This window comes from Saccoglossus kowalevskii, chromosome 6, assembly GCF_978046115.1.
Source record: "Saccoglossus kowalevskii chromosome 6, keSacKowa6.1, whole genome shotgun sequence".
In the NCBI taxonomy this organism is placed as follows: domain Eukaryota; kingdom Metazoa; phylum Hemichordata; class Enteropneusta; family Harrimaniidae; genus Saccoglossus; species Saccoglossus kowalevskii.
Window position 1 is genome coordinate 34,555,224 of NC_140646.1, and position 21,559 is coordinate 34,576,782.

Genomic DNA, 21,559 nt, shown 5'->3' on the forward strand with positions numbered 1-21,559 from the left:
ATATATTGATGGGTGACAAAGATTACCACGCCAAAATAAGTACTAAAATAAGGATGCATGCAGAAAAAATAAGTTTGCTGTGAAATGTGTTTACTTGTTGACAAGTGAAAACAAAAATCAAGCTATATTTGTGTATTCTTCCTAAACCCCTATTTAGTAAATAATGCAGGTAGAACAATAATATGTCTAATCAGTGTACAGGCAACACCTCTGATGATAAATCCAGTAAATGTGCATATTCACTGTTGCAGGATCAAAGACCTGGCCATTTTCAACAATTAACATCTATAAATATCATAGTACTGGTTGGATGCCAAATTTATAATTACTTAAGCATTTGTCAAGAGCAGAGGAGAAAATTACAAGTCCCTCTGCGAATGAACTCTTGTAAGTCACTGTTATACATTACATTGGCCATAAATAAACTTGCCTTTGATATCTGTTTATGAGCAGGCTTTCTGTATTTACTCGTACACTGCCAGTTAGCAGCCTGAATTTGAATAGCGACACCTATATAATTCTGTCCATAGCGTTTTGTGAAGGGCTTCAATACAAAGCTGGGGGCTGTTATATTTTGTGACAGCGCCCTCATACTTAGCCATTTGTAGTAACAGCGCCCTCTTTCTCAACTGTGTTTACTGTAAAATACTGTATTTTACCTGGAATCAATTTTAACTAAAAAGACTTATTGTGTTTTGTGTGGAATTTATTTTCACTGATTTTTGACTAGTTGAATGTAAAATATAGAAAAAAAGGTATATTCGCTGGATTTTATTTTCACTGAATCATTCCTTCAGCAAAAATCATTTCCAAACAAAAATAAAGTATTTCACAGTATATTTGTAACATTTTTGTCCTTGTTCGGGCTTGTATCATCCGAATTGCATCAATGACAATTTTAGCATTTGGGTGAATTTCTCCAAAAACCCAGATAACAAAGATCAAAATATTTGTTGAAACCACATGTAATAGAATTCTGGCCAGAAAACCCCATGTTTGCCAGCTCAAACTCCTGCAAAATGGATGTAAAAACAATACACACACATATTCTCAGAAAAGCAGTCAGTTTTGAATTGTCTTGTAGAGAGTTGCCAAGATCCACAGGTCACCGATGTTCGTCAATGAACAAAGCCCCACACACGAGTCTAAACCCATTGGCTAACAACGCCTATATTTGATACGAACACTGATATGCTATTGGTGGTACAAGACCTAGGCATGTGTATTTGTAGCAGCACCCTCAGTGTTCTGTTTGACAAGGTAAGTTGTTAATACATGTATATAATACAAAACGTAATAACTGTGATTTCTAACATAGTTTGAACGGGAGATGGTTGGAATCTACCAATCCAACATTTCGGTATTTTACAGTAAACTGAAGGACTGCATTAATTAGCATATACCAGTACATGCAGCATAAAATGACGAGAAAATAAAGTACAGTTCTGGTCGAGACGCCAACAATAGTTTCATTTTTGACAATACAAATGTTCAGCAATTACTATTAGACATGTGCATTATGCATGACCCCCCCCCTCTTGTGCACAACTTCTAAAGGTCAAACATCGGTGTATTTTTTTTTAATAAATCCATTGTACATGAAAATTTCACATTTATTGTCTTGCCCGAATACAAGTTGTCAACGGTCAGTTTTACAGCTTAAACTTGTATTATATAATTAGAAATGCACCCAGAAATTACCAGGATGTGTGACCTTTAGGGGTCAAGTACAAGACCTACCAGTAATACTTAGAAAGCTATATATATTTTCACTTGGCATCTCTGATAAAAAATAGTGTAGCAAATTGTTCTGAGTTTGACCACAAAACCAAACGACATACACTAGCTGCACGTGGTTATGCAGTAAGATACGATCAAACCATGAAATTCGAATTATAAATTTATTTATCATTAACACTTGTAATAACATTTATTACATGACTACTGAATTAATATAAAATTAAATACAAGTGTAAAATATATAATATTTTGAGACTCTGACAGCAGAATTGAAACCAAAAGTCTGGAAAATGTGAGAAACAACCGATCCAAGAATTAAGACAACAAAGTATCTGCATGGAATACCACTCTTGCTGATGGTTTGAGAGGTTGAAATTAACAGTTTTTACCATAATGAATAAAAAATATGTAAATAGAAATTTCAGGAAAACAGACTGCATGTGGAACTACAAGGATACCTCAACAGATAAAAAAAAAGTGTAATATGTAATTTACCATTATGAATAGATGAAGTGTTCTGTCAAATAATGACAAAATGCGATTAATCAAAGAAAGCTTAGAAAGAACTCTCGTGTGCTGAGAGTATTGAAGACACATTAAAATTAATTCAAAATTTAAGATTTGCTTTTCAAATAAGAAGCTTGGCAACTAATATTTGTCTGCTATTTGAGATGCACAACATAAAAACAATGTGATTATCAAAATTTACAATACATACAAAAAATACATTTGATTTTTCATCCATGGTTTTTAGTCTAATTAATTCCAGAGTACCTCTGTGATGAATTCATTTTAAATCTGATTTTTTATATATCAGAAATGAGCTAATAATAGATAATCAATATGCATGTTTATCAACATTAAACTAATCATGTCTGTGGATTACCTCAATGAACTAAATGAAATATTATACAAATTAAGCAATTATTATGCATAGATTTAGGTCTGTATATTGTTTCAGAACGCACATATGTTTCATTATAATGTGATGATTAATCTAATTTAGTAGAAAGCTGAAAAGTAAATTATTATGTAAATTAGGTAATTATTATAGATGTTTATCAAACCTAGAACTAATTAGATCATCACATTGTGTTAGAGTACATATATACAAAGATTCATTGAATTGAATTAAGATAAGTACTGTCACAGACCATCATGTACACAGTATCATTGAAATGTGATTAGAACCAAAACATTATGCAAATTTGGTAATTAATATGATCTAATTGTAACCCAAAACTGAGCAGATCTGTGCATTGTTCTAGAGCATCAATGTACCAAGTGTCATTGAAATGGAATAATTAGTACTTGTGATATCAGTGTAATAGCTGAAAATTGGCTAATTATGCAAATTAGGTAATTAATATGCACTGATTTTAACCCAAAACTAATCTGGTCTGTGCATTGTCTTTGAACATCTATGTACCAAGATTCATTGAATATTAATGAAGTGATAGTACTTGAAATATCAAAAGCTGAAAATTGATGATTAATTATGCAAATTAGGTAATTAATATTTCACATATCTGTCAGTGCATTGTCCTATGTATCTATGTAAGGTTCATTGAAATGTGATGATTATGCAAATTAGCTTAATTATATGCATGTATTTTTACCCAAAACTAATCAAATCTGTACAATAGTCTAAAACATCTATGTACCAAGTTTCATCAAAATCCAATAATTGGCTCTTTAGACATCAGTGGAACAGTCATAGAAAAGCTAAAAATTAGGTAATTATCATGCAAATTAGGTCATTAATAATTTCAACCAAAACCTAACCAAATCTGCCCAGAATATCTACGCACCAAGTTTCATTAAAAACCAAGATATGGTTCTTGAAATATCAGTGGAACAGACAGACAGACAGACACACACACATGCATACACACATACATACAGACAGGCTAACTGCAAAGACTCCACTGTGCTTCTCACTCAAGAGTCAAAAATCGTACTTGAACATTGTCTGTTAACGTTCTATTTTGGCAGTCATTTTGGATTGGAAAATGGGCATATTTAAAAAATTTATTTGGGTACATACCTAGAGTTTTTTTGTTTTTTTTTGAATTTAAAACCAGCGACTATCCTTAATGATTTTGTCATGTATCATGCTGACAGTGATGCAATAATCTATGTTGTGTAATATTATGTTAAATCTATTCCAAATATTACAAGAACATAGTTTTATGTTCAGTATACAAGTATTGCGTTATAATCATCACTATATATACTTTACATTTGAAGCAGGGGAGTCGTCACCTGCGCATGCGTCAGATGGCCATAGCGTGTCATTGTTTACAAACAAACGTCTACCCATGAGCCTTTGCGGTTTTAGCGTGTGTTGTTATCGTCGCTTGGGACTCAATTCCCGCGCGTGCGCAGGTGACGACTCTCCTGCTTTAAAGAACATTGATACATTGCTGACATGAATTTTCACTGCCCTTCAATCAGTTTTAAAAAAACACAGGTGGTACTTCTAAAAGGTTATATCTTGCATATTAGTGGCCTTTGCTCTACCAGCATTTCTACAAGGCAACCCACCAGGGCACTAGTTAGTGCGACATGTGTATGTATAAATTGAGTTTACGTTTGCAGTGTAATTCGCTTTAACAATGATGAGGCTGCTGCATGTACCTTACAGGAACATGTGTTGTTAAACTCCCTCTTTTGCACTGAAATTTGAGAGTATCTTTAACTGCCTCCTGATCAAAATTAGGTTCAATCATACATATCCTTGATCACAGTCTTTCTAGTCTATCGAGGGACTGCCCTCGACTGTGCCATGATGCAAGGGTTTTATCGACTCGGACGGTGATTAGGGTTCAATCTGAAAATTCAACCTAAAAGGTGCACCTCAATCCTTGTTAGCATGTTTATCAGAGTCATCTCCCCCGGAATAGAGAGTACACATAAAATAAACCACTTGCAGCATATTTGTTTATGCAAAGTTCAATTAAGTAGATACACTGCTATAAATAAAACAAGATACCAGCAAATTGATACAGTACTCCATTCAAACTCAGTCATTATAACTACTGCCTTGAAGATATGTTTGGAAACATACATAAAAGTTTAACACTCCTAAGATGGCCACAACAATTTATAAGATATGTTTTCCTTTAATATAGTGAATGATAATTTGTGTTTAATGCATTTCCTTTTCAGGATTTTGAATTAGTCTCGGCCATCAGTGATGAAATTGTCATGTGTAGTAGCTGTATATGTAAATGTAACTCGCTTTTATCGACTGGTGAAGGGTTAGCAAGAAGCCCAGAAAGCCACGCAATAAATGAAGTCAACTTATCGGTATCTTTCAAACTACAGTTTGTGGTGCATGTGAACTTGCAAGGGAGAAGCTGCATGCAGTTGAAAATTGGAAAGTAGCTGGGCAACCATGCTATTAAAATACCCTATTTGCAAAGAATCAATTTATAATAATTTATAAGATTTTAGCTTAACACATTGCCTTCTAAAGTCTTCATGGATCACCAAAATTAATGGGGAAAAAAGTCAGCAGGTGACGTATTAGGAAAATCTCAGAAACAACTTAGCTGAATTTGATATTAATTTGGAAAGTAAAGTCACTCCAGGGGAATGGCACATCCCTCATCTTTTTACCCCCCAGATGAGTCTATCTTGCTATAAAATTTCACTTTTAAAGTCATTATCACATACCGTATCTTCAGAAAATTAAGCCACTAATGAAGCTTTGTAACTCACAAATTATAAAATTCTGAGAATAACTTCACAATTCAATCCCAGTCCTTTATCATTTCATCTATTCATACTGAACAGCCTTGGTTTACAGTTCATCTTTTCGATTGTAATCTATTGGAAAGAAATTAATATCAACATCACGATTAAAACATGACAAAAATATGAAAGGATTCTATATTTTTCACTTGTATATTTCCACAGTATGAAAAAAGTACTGCAGTACTGCAGATGCATAAATTATTTACTGGATTTTAATTTTGCTATTTTCCTTGATGAGTAAAATCTGCTAAATTAAATCTATGTGAACAAACTAATTGTTACCATGACAAATTTGTGAATTTAAAACACAGTGAATATGTTCAAAACACTAAAATAGTGAAATTGAATGTCAGTATTGAAAGTGGAACAATTGCTAGAATGACAGTGAATACAAATATACCATTGCATGTACCCTGTTTGCTAATTTTGCTGATACCATGTTGTTCTACGGTATTTCATATGATCACCTTGTGTATGCACATACGCTGAGTGACGATTCTGCTTTCACGATAATTCCAATTCACTGAGATTGTTTCTAATTTCACCCTATTTTTTGGAGGTACTGAATAATAATTTTGAAAAATACACATTTCAGCTTGTCAAAATAAACTATTTTTCCACAATTTGTAGTTATCGTACCACATATAAACCTTCAGGCAATGTGTACAATGAAAACAAATAAATAAAAATGTTCAGCAGTATGTGAGGTCAAACTGTGCGATACATTTTCGATATTGTCCTGAAATATCGCTCTGTGTGAATGTTTTATAAATTTGCATACAAAAATTAAAAATATAGTATATAAAAACGATTTTTTATAGCTTCAGAGTATAAAACCCTTTTTAGGGGATAGCACCTTTTTTAGGGGAGAGAAATTTTTATTTAATGGGGAGGAATGTTTTTAGGGAGAGGAACTTTTGTTTAGGGGAGAGGAACTTTTGTTTAGGGGAGAGGAACTTTTGTTTATGAAAAAAAAACTTTTGTTTAGGGGAAAGAATTGTTTGTTTAGGGGAAAGAATCTTTTGTTTAGGGAAAAGAATCTTTTGTTTAGGGGAAAGGAACTTTTGTTTAGGGGGGACTTTTTAGGATGCAGAACTATTGTTTAGGGGAAAGAAACTTTTGTTTAGCGGAGAGGAACTTTTTTTAGGGGACAGGGATTTTTTAGGAGAAAGAGGAACTTTTGTTTATGCAAGAGCGTCTAATATTATCAACACAACTATGTTTGTTGCTTTTTTAGATGGAAAAATATGCTATAAAACAGGATATAATAACATAAATAAAATTTACCCAATGTTGAATCTATGAGGTCTTCACCATCTGATAAGTCCACTTCATAAGGAATAAGTTCACGTGTCTGAGGACCATAGATCTTAATGATTCTTCGAACAAAATCCTTCAAATATGAATCCGGCACTAATGCTGAAATGAATCGTTCAAATAACCCGTATATCTCATCTGGGTACTTTACATTTTTCATTGCATCTTCATAAAATTTAACATTTTTCTGGACAGTGTGCTGCCAGGACTTAGGTCGCCAGGAGAGGTATGACCTGATTTTAGTGTCATCTATCTGGCCGTTAAGCACGGAAGGATAAAGGTAAAAATTGTTTGACAGATCCATTGTGTCAAAGAGAAAGTTAGCAATTCCTAGCTCAGATCCCAAGTCTTTCAAAACTTTAACCAAAGTTATATTTCCGTCACATGCTAGATTAAAAACCTGGTTGTGTACTTTATCATCTGATTCCATTATTTCGGCGACTACTTCACCAACGTCTTGAACATCTATAAAACTCAAAAACTTTTCTGAAATTTTTCTTGGCACGTAAACCGGTTTACGAATGACGTCGAATGTCTGCAGCCAAAGCTGGTAAAACCACCATCTGTAGGTGTTGTCCCTTGGGCCCACAACGTCTGGGAGACGAAGAAAGACGAATGGAAAACCGCCTGCTTTTTGTTGATCTTGAAGTACTTCTTCGCCAAGAAGTTTTTCGTGCCCGTAGTTATCCATGCTATTTAACTGGTCGCGGAGCACCTTTGAGGGGGGACGGACAGCGTCCGACTCTCTAGACGGTCTGTTGTGTTTCTTTTTTGCGCTAACTTCATAAACGGAGTCCGTACTGATGTAAATATATAGCCCAACCCTCTCTTTTAATAAATCCACCGCATTTTTCATTTGATATCCCTTAAAGGTACTGAAGTCTACAACAACGTGGTACGTACCAACCTCCCCGAGTTCATCAACCAATTGTTTACAAGAAACCAAAGGAAGCGTCCGATCACATGTGATTTGCTTCACATACGGTTTCACTCGGATGTCTTCATCCCATCGCCACCTACCGCGATTTACTATAGTTATGTGTGTATACCCGCGTCTCAGCAGTGTGACCACTGTCTCCGCGCCAATGAAGCCATTTCCACCGAAGACGAGCACACGAGTGTCGCGGTCAACAATCAAGTGATTATCGACCGACTTCCGGGTGTCCGAGTCTGACGAACTTGAATGTTCTGCTGGCATCGGTTTATAGTCGGCTTCATTATTCTCAATCATGTCAACTGCAGACGTATGTAACGCAAATGTTACAATGCTAGTTAGCAGCACTATAATCGAAGTACTACTTGTCATGTTAGTGACAATTTTTGACTCGATTTGAGTCGACCACAAGACGTTTGTAATAAAGTTAGAATCAAATTCGAGTTGGTTTCGAATACGTTGAGGATTCCCAAGGCCGCAGTTTTCATTTCAAGTTCCCTATTCCTATTCTTGAGTTGGATGTATTCGTTTTTCATAAACAACTTCGGATCCATCAATAATCATTGGATGTACAAGCATAACACAACGGAACACTTTAGAAGACGGATACACTCATTATTTATAACTTCCCACCAACCAGTACTAGACTAGAAACCATGTACAGCGTAGATGGGATGATGAGTACTACTATTTGATAAAATGGTATGCTCACTGCATGTGACCTAGTTTTAGGACATGCCTAATTTAGGAATTTTATTATTCAATAACGGTTGATTAACATGAAATTTGGCAGTTTTGTAGGATTTTATAAGAATCATCTTTATTTAGTCTGAAAATATACATTCTGATTGTTCGCACAATAAGAAGAGACGGACAAATATTCTTATCACTGTGGAGTGTAGGCGACACATTTAAACGGTGACGTCAACGATAATTGTGCTTATTTAGGAAGAGACTGGCAATCAGCTGTTTATAGTTATCATATTTCTAAGGTAGTTGATTTAATGGTTTGTCGTATTGAGCGGTTACCTCGTATTAGTAGTTACCTACTATCCCTCGAACTATAATACAATGAACTAGATAGAGACCCTATTTTACTGACTAGTATAAAACAAATGATAAAATATTGACTAAAAATAAAAACAAACAATGAAATCACACTAGTCCGTGAAGCATAAAGACTTGGCATAGAGATGGATGGTAAAGGTATACTTAATTGGGTATCTGGTATAAAACATATTTGGCACTATCCGGAAATGGATAAGTCATGTGGAAAAAATGACTCAAATGGTAACACCAATCTAATCAACACAATTAGCAATAAGCTGAAAACAGTATACGGAAACAAGCCAAGAACAAATGCATGATGATAATAAAACCAAACAAAAAGAATAAGCAAAACAAAAGAATAAAAAAAAGAATAAGCTGCGCACAAAATTGAGAATTAGTGCTCATAATTTAGAAATAGAGAAAGGACGATACAAAAAAATCCTTGCAGTGGATATTATTATTATTATTATAATTATTATTATTATTATTATTATTATTATTATTATTATTATTATTATTATTATTATTATTATTATTATTATTATTATTATTATTATTATTATTATTATTATTATTATTCCAAAGCTCTGAATAAGGCTATTAGCTGTAAGGTAAGAATTCAGACTGCTATGGTGTTAGGTGTTTGGTTAAGAATATTAAGACCATTAGGGGTATTAGGTGTTAGGTTACAAATTAAGTGAAGATCCTCATGGCTTTTGGGTTAGAACATGATTATGATGGGATGGGGATGGGGATGGGGATGGGGACGGGACGGGACGGGACGGGGCGGGGCGGGACGGGACGGGACGGGACGGGATGCCTTAGTGTGTACTCCCAAAACTCCCTTGCAAAGCTAATAAAGCTAGGGTTTTTCTGGTAATATTATGTCAGAGAATTGCTTTGATACAAAAAACAGTATTATCAATCCCTGATTTGCTATTGCCAGTTTCTCTGGATAGATTTTCCTTTGAACTCCTCTCAAAAACTCAGGAAATGCCGTTTAAGAAAATTCAATTTTCAACCCCCCCCCCCCCCCATGAACCTCGTGCCTACGGCGCACATTGGTCCGTCAGAGAGTAAAAAGAACCCCCGAAGCAACAGTGTAGGCTGACATCTCCGATTATTGTTGTCGAGCCACAGCTATATTCAATTTCTTTAAATAAATACAACAAACATCACATTTGCGTGCAATTAGTCAGATCGAAACGTGTTCCAGTGTCGGCGAGAGGCTTTGTAAACGGTTAGATAGATAGATAGATGAATGGATTTTTTTATTTGGAACGTACCATTGAAATCTTGAGTAAAGTCCAAAAATAACAATAACGAAACAAAACAAAACATTCAGAGCAACAACAACTTACAGTACTAAAACATATCAAGAATATAGAAAATAAATTTTGCAAAAATGCTAAGAATGAACAAATCATTACTTGAAACAATAATAGGAAATAATTCATCCATGCTAAAATCTTCCAGCTTTGGGGCATAGATGTATAAAGCTGCAAGGAATCTAGATCTTTGTTCTTTGATTTGACAGTTATTACATTATAAAATGTAATTTTTGTCATCCCCTGCTTTATGTTTTGGTTAGTTGAGTAAACAATTATGATAAACACATACATTGTAGCAAACATAACGCCCAACCGTCCACTGCACGTAATATAAATAGGTGACGGTAGATGTTGTGTTAGTGACGCACATTTGTGTTAGGCTAGTTTATAGGGGGCATAGCTCTTCTGTGTCGATAAAAAACCTAATGTCTGAAAATAACAAATTTGATGACACTAACTAAAAAACCACCACAAAGACTAATAGCCGACACAAAAAGAGTAACGGATCCACAGATAAATCAAACTGTTAAACTCGTTAAAACACGGTATATCTCTTTCTGGGGGATGTGGTGGCCCTAAAAAGGGTCGTTTTGTACAGTATCTGAGCTAAACGAACAGATATTCTGTTGCACTGAAGAATGATCTAGTGTCAGCTGGTGTAATTTGCTCAACAGCAGAGTATATAGAATACGTACAATTTTCGAAGCTGTTTAAGGATGTAGTAGACTTCCGTGGTGATTTTTTTTTTCATTTTCTTTTTCTTTTATTAAACGGTGATTTATACCTATAGGCAGCCATACGTCCTTGTTTTTTTTATTAAATCAGGTTTTTATTTCAAGAAAAACAGCTTTTTAAAAAAAAAAATTACAACGGTGTTCTATTCGCTCTAAACACCTTTATTTTGTTAAAACAAACTTCCTCGGACTATTTCACACACACAAATGCTTTTCACAATAATGATGACTCAAATGGGTGCCAGACTTGGTTGCAAGACCGGGGCGCCAGGCAGCCCCAGCTTATTACAGGGTCTAGTTATCGGTATATTTCGAAAATTGTCGAACCGTTACCATCCAAATCTTGTTTTTATACGAACAATCCCTGTCACATTCCGGGTTTGTTCGGCACAAATGAGATCACAGTTACCACTCCTTTGAGTAAAATGGTTTGTCTCGTTAACCTCCGCCTTTTCATCGCTGATTGTTTTTAAAATGTAGCCAGTTTGTTATTACAGTTATACCGGCCGACAAGCAATTGACGACACCAGGTGCCTGGCAGGACAGGCCGGCAGGACAAACGCACAATCAATCAAACAGACCGACCGTTCCAAACTAATTTCACGCAATTACGCGGTTCGTTGTAGATATCAGGGGTAAAATCTTCTCTCTCTCGGGGTCTCCACACTTGCCAGGGGGAAAACTCGTCTCGTCTCTCTATCTCGTCCCCTTGAGGTACGGGATCGGGAAAGTCACTTATACTTTACAGTCAAATAAGACACATACAACGAAATACGTTTCAACTCTCGTCTTAGTCGGTCAATCGAGCACTCTATAAGACACAGCGCCCTGGGGAAAAGTCCCCAAGACTCTCACAAGGCTGAACCAAGACTCGCCCAAGACTGGACTGCCTCAAGGCTCGCCCCTGGACTCTCTCGGACTCTCGACTGCCCAAGACTGCACTCGACTGCGTCTATCGTGGAGTATTCCCCAAGACCAACTCAAACTCTCTTTATTCATTTTCAAAACTCTAACCAATTACAAAGCAGTAAAAAGACTCTAGGGCGTAACCTTCAATCATAAAGCCAATCACACTAAGTACTGAATACGTCATATCTTTTGATTAATCGTTCACTACATTAATAACTACGGATGTCAGAATAGCGACGGTATCTTGTAATTAGTTCCAAACCACTGAGCCAAGTTCCGTCCAAAACTTCAAATAGAACTAAACGATGACGGACATAACACAGCAATTCGCTAATAGTCAGTTAATTAAGTCGACCAACAGATACGCGAAAACAAATTCATGACATAGACATCGCTTTGCGTAGAGCCAAGCATGGACCTCAGGCTACCAACATAAGGTAGGTCCATGAGCCAAGTAAGCTGGAATTCTTTCCTGCAAAGGTTGCACGGCGCTGCGCTTGAGCGAAGGAAGAGTTTGGCGGCACATTATCTTGTAGAAGCCAGGAAACAAAACAAAGAGGCGTACTGGCAGAGCTCCAGAAGGAGTACCTACACTTTATGCATTTTTTTTAAATTATGCTAATTTATTCATGACGTAGCAGTTTCTGTGCTCATGAATATTCATTAATTTGTGGGTCAATACATTTTAAAAGGGGCGTTATATTATTTTGGGGGGAAGAGTTAGAAAGGGGGATTAGCAATCCTTAGGATTTCAATACAAAACGAATGACAGAATGAATGTATGGACAAATATTGACCATTATATTTGTGAGTAAATACCTGTTGTTTAATTAATTTCCACCTCTACAAGGTTGAAAGAATAAATATGTCGACAAATATTTGATACTTATTTAGGTGTAAGAACTCGTGTTTGACCAACTTCCACCATTGCAAGTTGTTAAAATAATGAAATAAATATACTGGTATCATTGGATATTTGATTTAATTGTGAAACTTTCTAACAAAATGTTAACTGCTGGCTTCGAACCCTCAATCAACAATTCCGCAGACACAGTATAAATTCAACAACACCACAGAAGATATTCGTCTGTTGCCTGAATTGTTTTTGTAATATAGGGAACGCCATCGACACTTCAACAAAACTTACTTTGACTTGAGTCTTGTTTATCTCTTGTCACAATCTGGAAACTGTTGAACAAATTGCGCGTCGTCCAGTTTAAGACGTTAGTTATTTTATTATTTATTCATTCAGTTTTGTATGGTGGAGTTTTGTGAGGTTTATTATTTTTTTGCGACGTTCTTTGTTTACTTGTTTACGGTTTGAGAGATTTCAGTTTATTTGATTTACGTTTTTACGGTAGATCTGAACTCGAACCCACTGTCTTTTCAAGCTAATTTTGTTTTATTTTGATGGCACGCTTGTGTACCACGCCACGACGTTGGTCGTTAAGTGGTGTTCATTTTTCTAACTACTCCAGTGTTCCGATGAGTTGAACGGAAAAGCCAAAACGATTGCTGGTTTCTGATTGCTTCGGTTCTGGTGAGTGTGTATCTAGTGTGATTCGAACCCATGTCGTTTGTATTGGGCGTTTTTTTTATTTCCCATGTTGGCTACGCCGTAATATGCAACCACTTCACCGTTTTATTGTGATTTTGAGTGTTTAATGATGTCTTCCTCACCCGTCACGCCATGACCCAGTTTCAACCACTGGCACACGGCCATTTTGCAACACAGTTCGTGACCCTCGGCGTCACCCGACTGACTATATGAGCGTTCTGTTCAACTGTTAAGCTAGGATTTATTACCGTTATTATCATTATATTGTCACGTGATTTGTTTTACCTTATGTGTAATGTCTTAAGTATCTTTATTGTAATTTGTATATACCAATTCGTAATATACCGAGGAAACGACCCCGATTGAAGGTCATGTATTTTATGACGTCACCAATTCGTGTGTAGGTACTGCTTCTAGATCTGTGCCGGCGTACTTAGTCCACGGTAAGTCAGATATTGGCAACATACACCAAACACTTCATTCAAACACTTGTGAAAGGACATAGTTCGCGTTATCACAGAGTAACAAGAACCCTCAGTAAAAATAGGCAATTTAGTGGTACAGCAAATTAGTCAAAAAAGTAACATTTAATCGTGTCATGGAGAATCCATGGAGAATCTACAAGGTATATTTTCTGACATCAAATGTTTTTCTTGTAACAAGAACGAGGCTAACCGAGACGTAACCTCGGTGTGGTCCGTAACCAGTCTCATGATTGGTTGTTGACAAATTCTGAACAGGCCACGCCTCCAACTGTGCCGTGCGTTCGGGCCAACCGTTAATTATTCATAAATGTAGTCAATTTGTGTAGTTTTCTTGATTTATTCTACAGATATAGGTAGAATATAGGTAAGGCGTTAGCGAAATTTGAAAGAGCAACTAATATTCTTCAACCTGGTATTTTTTATAGATTTTATTTTTCATTCTGTTCGTCTGTTTTTTTCCAGTTTAAAAAATATGAGCTCGCTGGAGCTGGAGACATCCCTAGTCTATTTCTTACAATTAGAGAGTTTAAGATTTGCGTACGTAACGGGAACGTAACGTGATGTTCTAATTTCGTTTGCGTTACGTTCTCGGGTGTCAGAAAACGATTAAGTACGAGCGCCCATAACGGGAACGTAACTGAAACCAGAACCATGTCAATCCGTCTCATTGGGCAACAATAACTACCTAATAACATTTGTTATGTCATTTCTCATCCTGAATCTGAATTAGTAGTTAGTTCACAGACATTTGACAGAGCTCTCGCTATTTCCATCCACTCTGCTGAGGTCCCAGGCCTGTTTGCTGAATCCTCTTTCAGCAGATCAATATCTTTTTAGTGGGTATAAATGTCAGCTAAAATGCATCCAATATTTCTTATTTCATCATAAATATTCAAAAACACTCTAATATAAAACGTTTTATCAATGTCAATGAAAATTATTCAAAATTGACAGCGAGAAAAGCTCTCGGAAATCAACTACGAGTCAGTCACCTTGATCACGAAAATTATTCAAAATTGACAGCGAGAAAAGCTCTCGGAAATCAACTACGAGTCAGTCACCTTGATCACGTTCAAAACGACTGCCGAACGACCAGGCAACCGATGACGTCATTGGTTCGCGCGGAGGTCATGCACAAAGCAGTGACGTATCCGTTCTCGTTCCGTTCTCGTATGCGCATCTTAATGTCTCTATTATACCAGACGATACCTCCCTTGGAATGCGTACAGTTGATAAAAGTTCCTGGGCTCCCTGTGATAGAAGCTGTAAATTCAGGTAAATTCATTGTATTAGCAAGTATTCACTCGGCTCTGGGAGGTTCTAACACACACAGTTTATTTACAATTATTGTTATACTTAAATTATTGGAAGAGTTATTCTTATCCTATGCAAATTGTAGTTGATGGATGTGATTGTAGTGGTACTTGCTAGACTACGTAGAGAAAACAAATGTATTTCCCTCGGTTATACTAATATATCGACTCATTTTGAGAAGCAAGAAACTCGTGTGATTCTATTGATAACTAATTCAGTCGTTCACATACATTTTAATGATCGCATTGAAGGAACTTAACGGGTTCGCCAGGATGTGCGACATGGAACGCCAATATAAATTATCTACCAGGTGCGTTCCGTAGATTAGACAGCAAAGCTGCACAAATCGATTATGCGAAAGCCGAGAAATCATTCAAAACGTCTCTGTGATGACAAAAATCATTACTAAATTCAGATCTAAAATATAAAGATGTTTTTAAGAGGCAATTTGCGCAGACCTGACATGACAGTCAATGCGATCCTTGCGAAGCGTTGTCGGTAAATTTGTGTGGGCTGTATTGTAATTTTATTTGGCTTTTCAAAAGAATTCTTTCGATCTGACGCACTATGCTGACCATTCAATTTCTTCACAACGCTACATTAATCAAATTGAGCAGTACAAAAAAACTGTATGTATTATGTGAATTAATTAATACATGTAAAACAAATACTTTATTTTTGTTTCAAAGAAATTATGTTATTTCACAACTGTATAATGCTAGCACTGTCTTGAGGAATTTGTAGATATGAATATTCATAATTTGTATGAAAAGTGCGTTTCATCGAGTAATTGGTCCAGTGTGAATATTTAAACAATTTTTGAGAGAATGATGCAATTGTTCAATTAGTTGAACATATATGAAAATACGTATTTCACATTGGGGTAACGATTTCGTGTGTAAACTCTTACACAAGAGAATTTTACATAAAATAAGAAAGACTAGACAATTTGAAGCAGGAGGAAGCATGGTTTGAACAATATATTCAAAAAATCTGGTGCTAATTTTATGAATGGCCAGAACTTGAATTTGACTGACTGCATTCATGATATTATGGCCTAGATATACATACAAACAAGTTAAAACTAAACGCTGGTAAAACCGAAGTAATATTAATTGCAAACAACAACAAATAAGTCGTTTACCATATTTAGATGCTGATAGTACTTTGGTTTCATTTTTATCGTCTTCAAAAAATCTCAAAAATTAAAAAACAATGTCTATTCATCGTAACAGATGAAACTCCTTCGTCAATTTGAGATGGGACAACTATAATTACCTGATGTACGGGTCTTACAGTGTGCGAATTTCTAAATTACAGGAGGTCTAGAATTCCAGCAGAAATATGACAACGTCACACCAACTCTACATTGGTTACCCGTAAAAATCAAAATCCTTTTTTTTATTATTATTTAAGAAAGTGTACCAACGATTCAATGATATCTTACGTGCCACTCAAATTGTGTTTACGTTCCTATTAATCGTTGTTGGTTCTCATTTATTTGTAACTGAATCTCTAGCCACATATGTTCAAGAAAGTTTTTGAAAATGGAATATTCATTATTTCTGTCAATATATTTTTATGCAATGGTGAAATCTCCCAGACAACATCGAGTTAGTCAAAAGTTCGCAAAGCAAACTTGCATACAGTTAAAGGGCGGTGGTCGTCGCGCTGCGCATGTGCGACATTTGTGTTGATAAACATTGATTTTCCCACAATCCAGTGAGCTCTTTTAATGGAGATCACAAGTATGAGGTTTGACCTGGGCGCGACTTGCACTAATTACCGCCTATGACTTCTTCAATACCTCCCAAATGACATAAAAAAAATAGGTGAGTAAAGCTTGGTAACGTCTAAGTTTGTACTCATTGATCTGCGCAACAGTAAAAGTCGCCCTCTTTGTTTATAAATCTCGCACATGCGTGGCGCGACGACTACCCCGTTTAAAGAGGCGTAGTATGATGATGTGTGTCTGCTTATACTATGTCTGCAATCGTGTATTGCGTGTTTATAAATTCGTGATATGCCAGTAAGTCTATAAACAATGTATTTATGTCGTCGTTCAGTAGATGATAAAACAATACCCTTTTTTTGTATACATTATGTTGTCACAATGAATATATTAGCTTACATTTTTGCTTTCTCATGCTTTCTCATTTGAGTAATTTGGAAGTGTTTGTAATTGGCGAGTCGTATGACCAATCAAGAGGCCCTTTGCCTTTGGTAATCTGTAAAAATTATGTTTTGGTACAACTGTGGGAAACAATAAACTCGTAATACAATCAATTCACTATGTTTTAATCCGTTAAATTTAACTACAAATGGAAATTAATAACATGCGAATCTATCGATCACCGTCATTACCTCGTTAAATACGATCGGTCATGTTTACAGGCTTGCAAAAAATCACTCAGGCGATCGGTAACAAAACCCTCACAACGGCCACCTTGAAAAGAAAGTCCTCACATACGCACTAATGCCAACTTAACAGACGACCTCATCTCAAGCGAATACACATGCACAGCTAACTTATTATTATAAATTATAAGCCTTTAAAAAAAATATGTATATATTTTACAGAAGATAAGCTTAGTGACAAAATGTGTAAACCTGATGAAAATAAATAGATACAAATATTATGAATCGCCCTGGTGAAATTATCGTTTTATTATTGGGATTGGTAAACTTCTATTCAGATTCAGAAGAACCCGCAATATATGCAACATAAGACTGACATACGAGTACATTATACATCCCAAATCGATGTATAGACAGTCAAATCAGTAAGAGAAAGATATGGGACCTATTTGTATATATGGACAATCTGATTAAAATCTGATGTAGTGTACGGGCTTTAATTATTTTGGCTATAAACTTATTTTAATTTTATTTTTTATTACTTTTGTTATTAATGCGCTTTTATTTTATTATTTTACTTTGATTTTGTGATTTTTTTTTATTCCGCCCTACCTACATCTGATCCACAGTCAGCTGGCGCACACGTGATAATAAAATAAATACGATATTTACTATATGGGGGCCGCCATCTTGAATGACGCATAAAACTAAATAAGAGACAAGTTGTGAAACGCGTTTTTCAGATTCCTACAAATCAGGACAAAAATACCAATCTTTCACAAAAAATAAGGTCCGTTGGGGTTATATTAAGCCAACCGATAACAAAATTCGGCCGAATTCGTCGTTTTTGTGTGGAAAAATCCCTTGCATACGAACACCTAATTACGCGAAGAACATAGAACACTAAGCCGGGGTATTTGAAACCGAAATTGTCATCTAAGCGTTAGGCCGTCGCTGATTGGCTGCTGTGCTGGAATGCCAATTTTTAGTTTCAAATACCCCGGCTTAGTGTTCTATGTTCTTCGCGTAATTAGGTGTTCGTATGCAAGGGATTTTTCCACACAAAAACAACGAATTCGGCCGAATTTTGTTATCGATTGGCTTAATATAACCCCAACGGACCTTATTTTTGTGAAAGATTGGTATTTTTGTCCTGATTTGTAGGAATCTGAAAAACGCGTTTCACAACTTGTCTCTTATTTAGTTTTATGCGTCATTCAAGATGGCGGCCCCCATATAGTAAATATCGCATTTATTTTATTATATCAGATGTGCGCCAGCTGACTGTGATCTGATCCGACGCCTATGCAAGTCCCGTTCAAATCTCGCGTAAGTAACAGCCAATCACAGCCCCCCTTTTATACAGGCTGTCGGTTGCTTACTTTTCATTGTAGCGACACTCTGCGGGCAATCTTTCTGTACATTATATTTTGCCCACTTGAATAAACCATTAATAGAAAATTGCTAGTATATTTTTATTTGCAAAAGAAATTCCACAGCATTTTACAATTTTTGTCATTACATTGAATATTTGTTTCACTTCCAACAAATGTGTACACTTCCAGATACATCTTCGCCAGCCAAGGTTCGTTCATTCAGTCATCGCTTCAATTTTACATCACTGAGCATAATTATCTAGAATGGAAGCAACAAAATAAGTAAATCGTAATGATTAGAACACTGTAAACAGCTATAGTAAACAATGCAAACTGATTTTAAATTGTATAACGATCACCGGCCCACGGCATCGACGCAGAAAATTGGAGCAAACAAATATTTCCTGATCAATTGCGATGTGTTCCAATAAAAAATATTTTATTCCAGTCCAAATCAGCTCAATTACTTTAATAAAGAGTTATTGTATAATGTACAAAATGTTGATACAACTTGATAAATATTTACAGCTACGGCTTCAATACCGTAGACGATGTTGGCCCGATCGTCAACAAAACATCACCCGTCTCCAGGGCAGGCGACTGGAAAAAGACACTGGTGTTCGGTCGAAACGGTGGAAACAAAATCGTCACTCCCAGAATAACTATGCAAAATAACGATCTAAAGTCGAACCATTCGAGCCACAATATTAATATAAAAATGACTTTCGTTGCATTTGACAATGATAAACTTACCGAAAAGCCGTGTTATTCTCGGTCGCTAACGTCGGTATAATCCGCCATTTTATTTGAATGTGTTTGCCACCCGACGACTCCGCCCGGTGACGTCATCATGTGCGCTATAGAAGGAGGTCTTTGATTCGTTGACTAAAATCGTCGATAGTGGGTTTCGTTGAAATCTCGTTACATAGGCATCGGGTCAGATGTAGGTAGGGCGGAATTAAAAAAAATCACAAAATCAAAATTAAAATAAAATAATAAAATAAAATAATAAAATAAAAGGGCATTAATAACAAAAGTAATAAAAAAATAAAATTAAAATAAGTTTATAGCCAAAATAATTAAAGCCCGTACACTACATCAGATTTTAATCAGATTGATATATGGATTGATGTCAGGTGTTTTGAAAAAGTGAACACATCCTGCTCCATATTTGGAATTCTGCGAAAAATGGTTTCAAGCTGGACAAATCACATATTTCCACTTTGATAGGAATGTTTGTATATGTGTAATGAATGAAATAGTAACGGTCGCTTGTCCATAGTTTAATATTTAGAGGATATTGACATATTTTTGAAGTCAACTTGTTATTATAAAGTATATTGCTCCTATTGATATTACCAATAAATGTGTTTTCAAACTGAAAAAAAATGTTTAAATTATTCGATACAAGTACAACTAGACAGCACGAGACGTCACAAAGAAACGCCAACCTGCACTAGATGTAAATTTCTTCAATATTCATATCAAAATACAGAAACTTATATGTGGAAAGAATACATCACAAGTCTGTAATAAAAAAAGGTATCTACTTTGGGAATTGTAACGGCACCCAACACTTTCAAAGAATCAAATCACACAACTAACTGATGTACATCGGTAACCCACCATGTGTCCAATCACCTAGGGGTACTAGTATTAGTTCGTTTCCAATCTAGGAGTACTAGTTTAGTTTATTTCAGATCACTTTATATGGGTACTGGTGTATAACGTTCGAATCACCAAGAGCACCAGTGTATGTCGTTTCGAATTACTTAGCCGTACTATCGCTTTCAATTATCTAGGGGCACTATTGTACATCGTTTCAAGTCACCCGTGGTTTATATCGTTTTTAATTTAAGGACAATAGTGTATTCTTAGGGTACTAGTAAAATCGTTTCCAATTATTTAGGAGTACTTATTATATATCGTTTCTAATCATCTAGATGTCCTAGAGTTGTTCGTTTCTAATAACCTGTCACGCCTAAATAAAGAGACATGTGTTTGTAAAGGTCACATGCAATAACACGATTTGTTTATTGGCACACAAGTACAACAGTTTGAATAATTCGCTATAGTTGAAAAAGAAAGCTTATGGGTAGATTTGAAGGTTCACATCAAGATGATAATTCTTGGATTCGTAACAAGAACGCGTAAATATATTATGGATCAAGCACATTAGGCAATTTGTAAATTTGCGACAAAATCGGCAATTAATCATTTTCTTTAGGAATACAAATTGTTGCGCTAAAAGTAGGGAATATCATGATTATTTCCAAGGTTTGTTACCCAAGTTTTGGCCGAATGGCTCCCACCCGAGTATTACACATTGACATGCTTTTTCAGTAAACGTACATATGCTTTTTAAAAAAATGGCAGACAGTTCTGTTTAATATAATACAGTTTGTAGAAACAATATGTTGCGTAAATTGCCTCTCTTGGATTGAAAACAAGGTCACGAAACAAATGATACATCAAGAGGAACCGGATGTGATAGGCCGGATATGACGATCTAGAAGAAAATGTTGACACATTACACACTGACTACATGCAATTATACAAATATTTACATTACTATGGGGAAAAGACGATATCACTGACCACAATATCACGCAGTACCTTTAACACCATAACCAAGTCACGTCCATGCAATATATTAAATGGAAGGTTGGGAATAAGGACTAAATAGAACAT

The 21,559-nt window shown here is 35.7% G+C and overlaps 1 protein-coding gene and 1 long non-coding RNA gene across 2 annotated transcripts; one reads left to right on the forward strand and one right to left on the reverse strand.

Annotated features, from left to right (window-relative positions):
* The first annotated feature begins 1,090 nt into the window (after positions 1-1,090).
* LOC146742733 (uncharacterized) lies at positions 1,091-5,130 on the forward strand. Its single transcript, XR_014929743.1, has 2 exons — positions 1,091-1,260; positions 4,912-5,130. It is a non-coding gene; the product is annotated as an uncharacterized LOC146742733 (long non-coding RNA).
* A 277-nt stretch (positions 5,131-5,407) lies between these two features.
* Positions 5,408-8,158, reverse strand: LOC144352600 (uncharacterized). The gene is made up of 2 exons (XM_078009523.2): positions 6,790-8,158; positions 5,408-5,574 (listed from the first exon to the last, which is right to left on the reverse strand). The coding sequence occupies exons 1-2, from the start codon at positions 8,123-8,125 to the stop codon at positions 5,549-5,551; spliced, it is 1,362 nt and encodes a 453-aa protein (XP_077865649.2). The 5' UTR covers positions 8,126-8,158; the 3' UTR covers positions 5,408-5,548.
* Between the last annotated feature and the right edge of the window lie 13,401 nt (positions 8,159-21,559).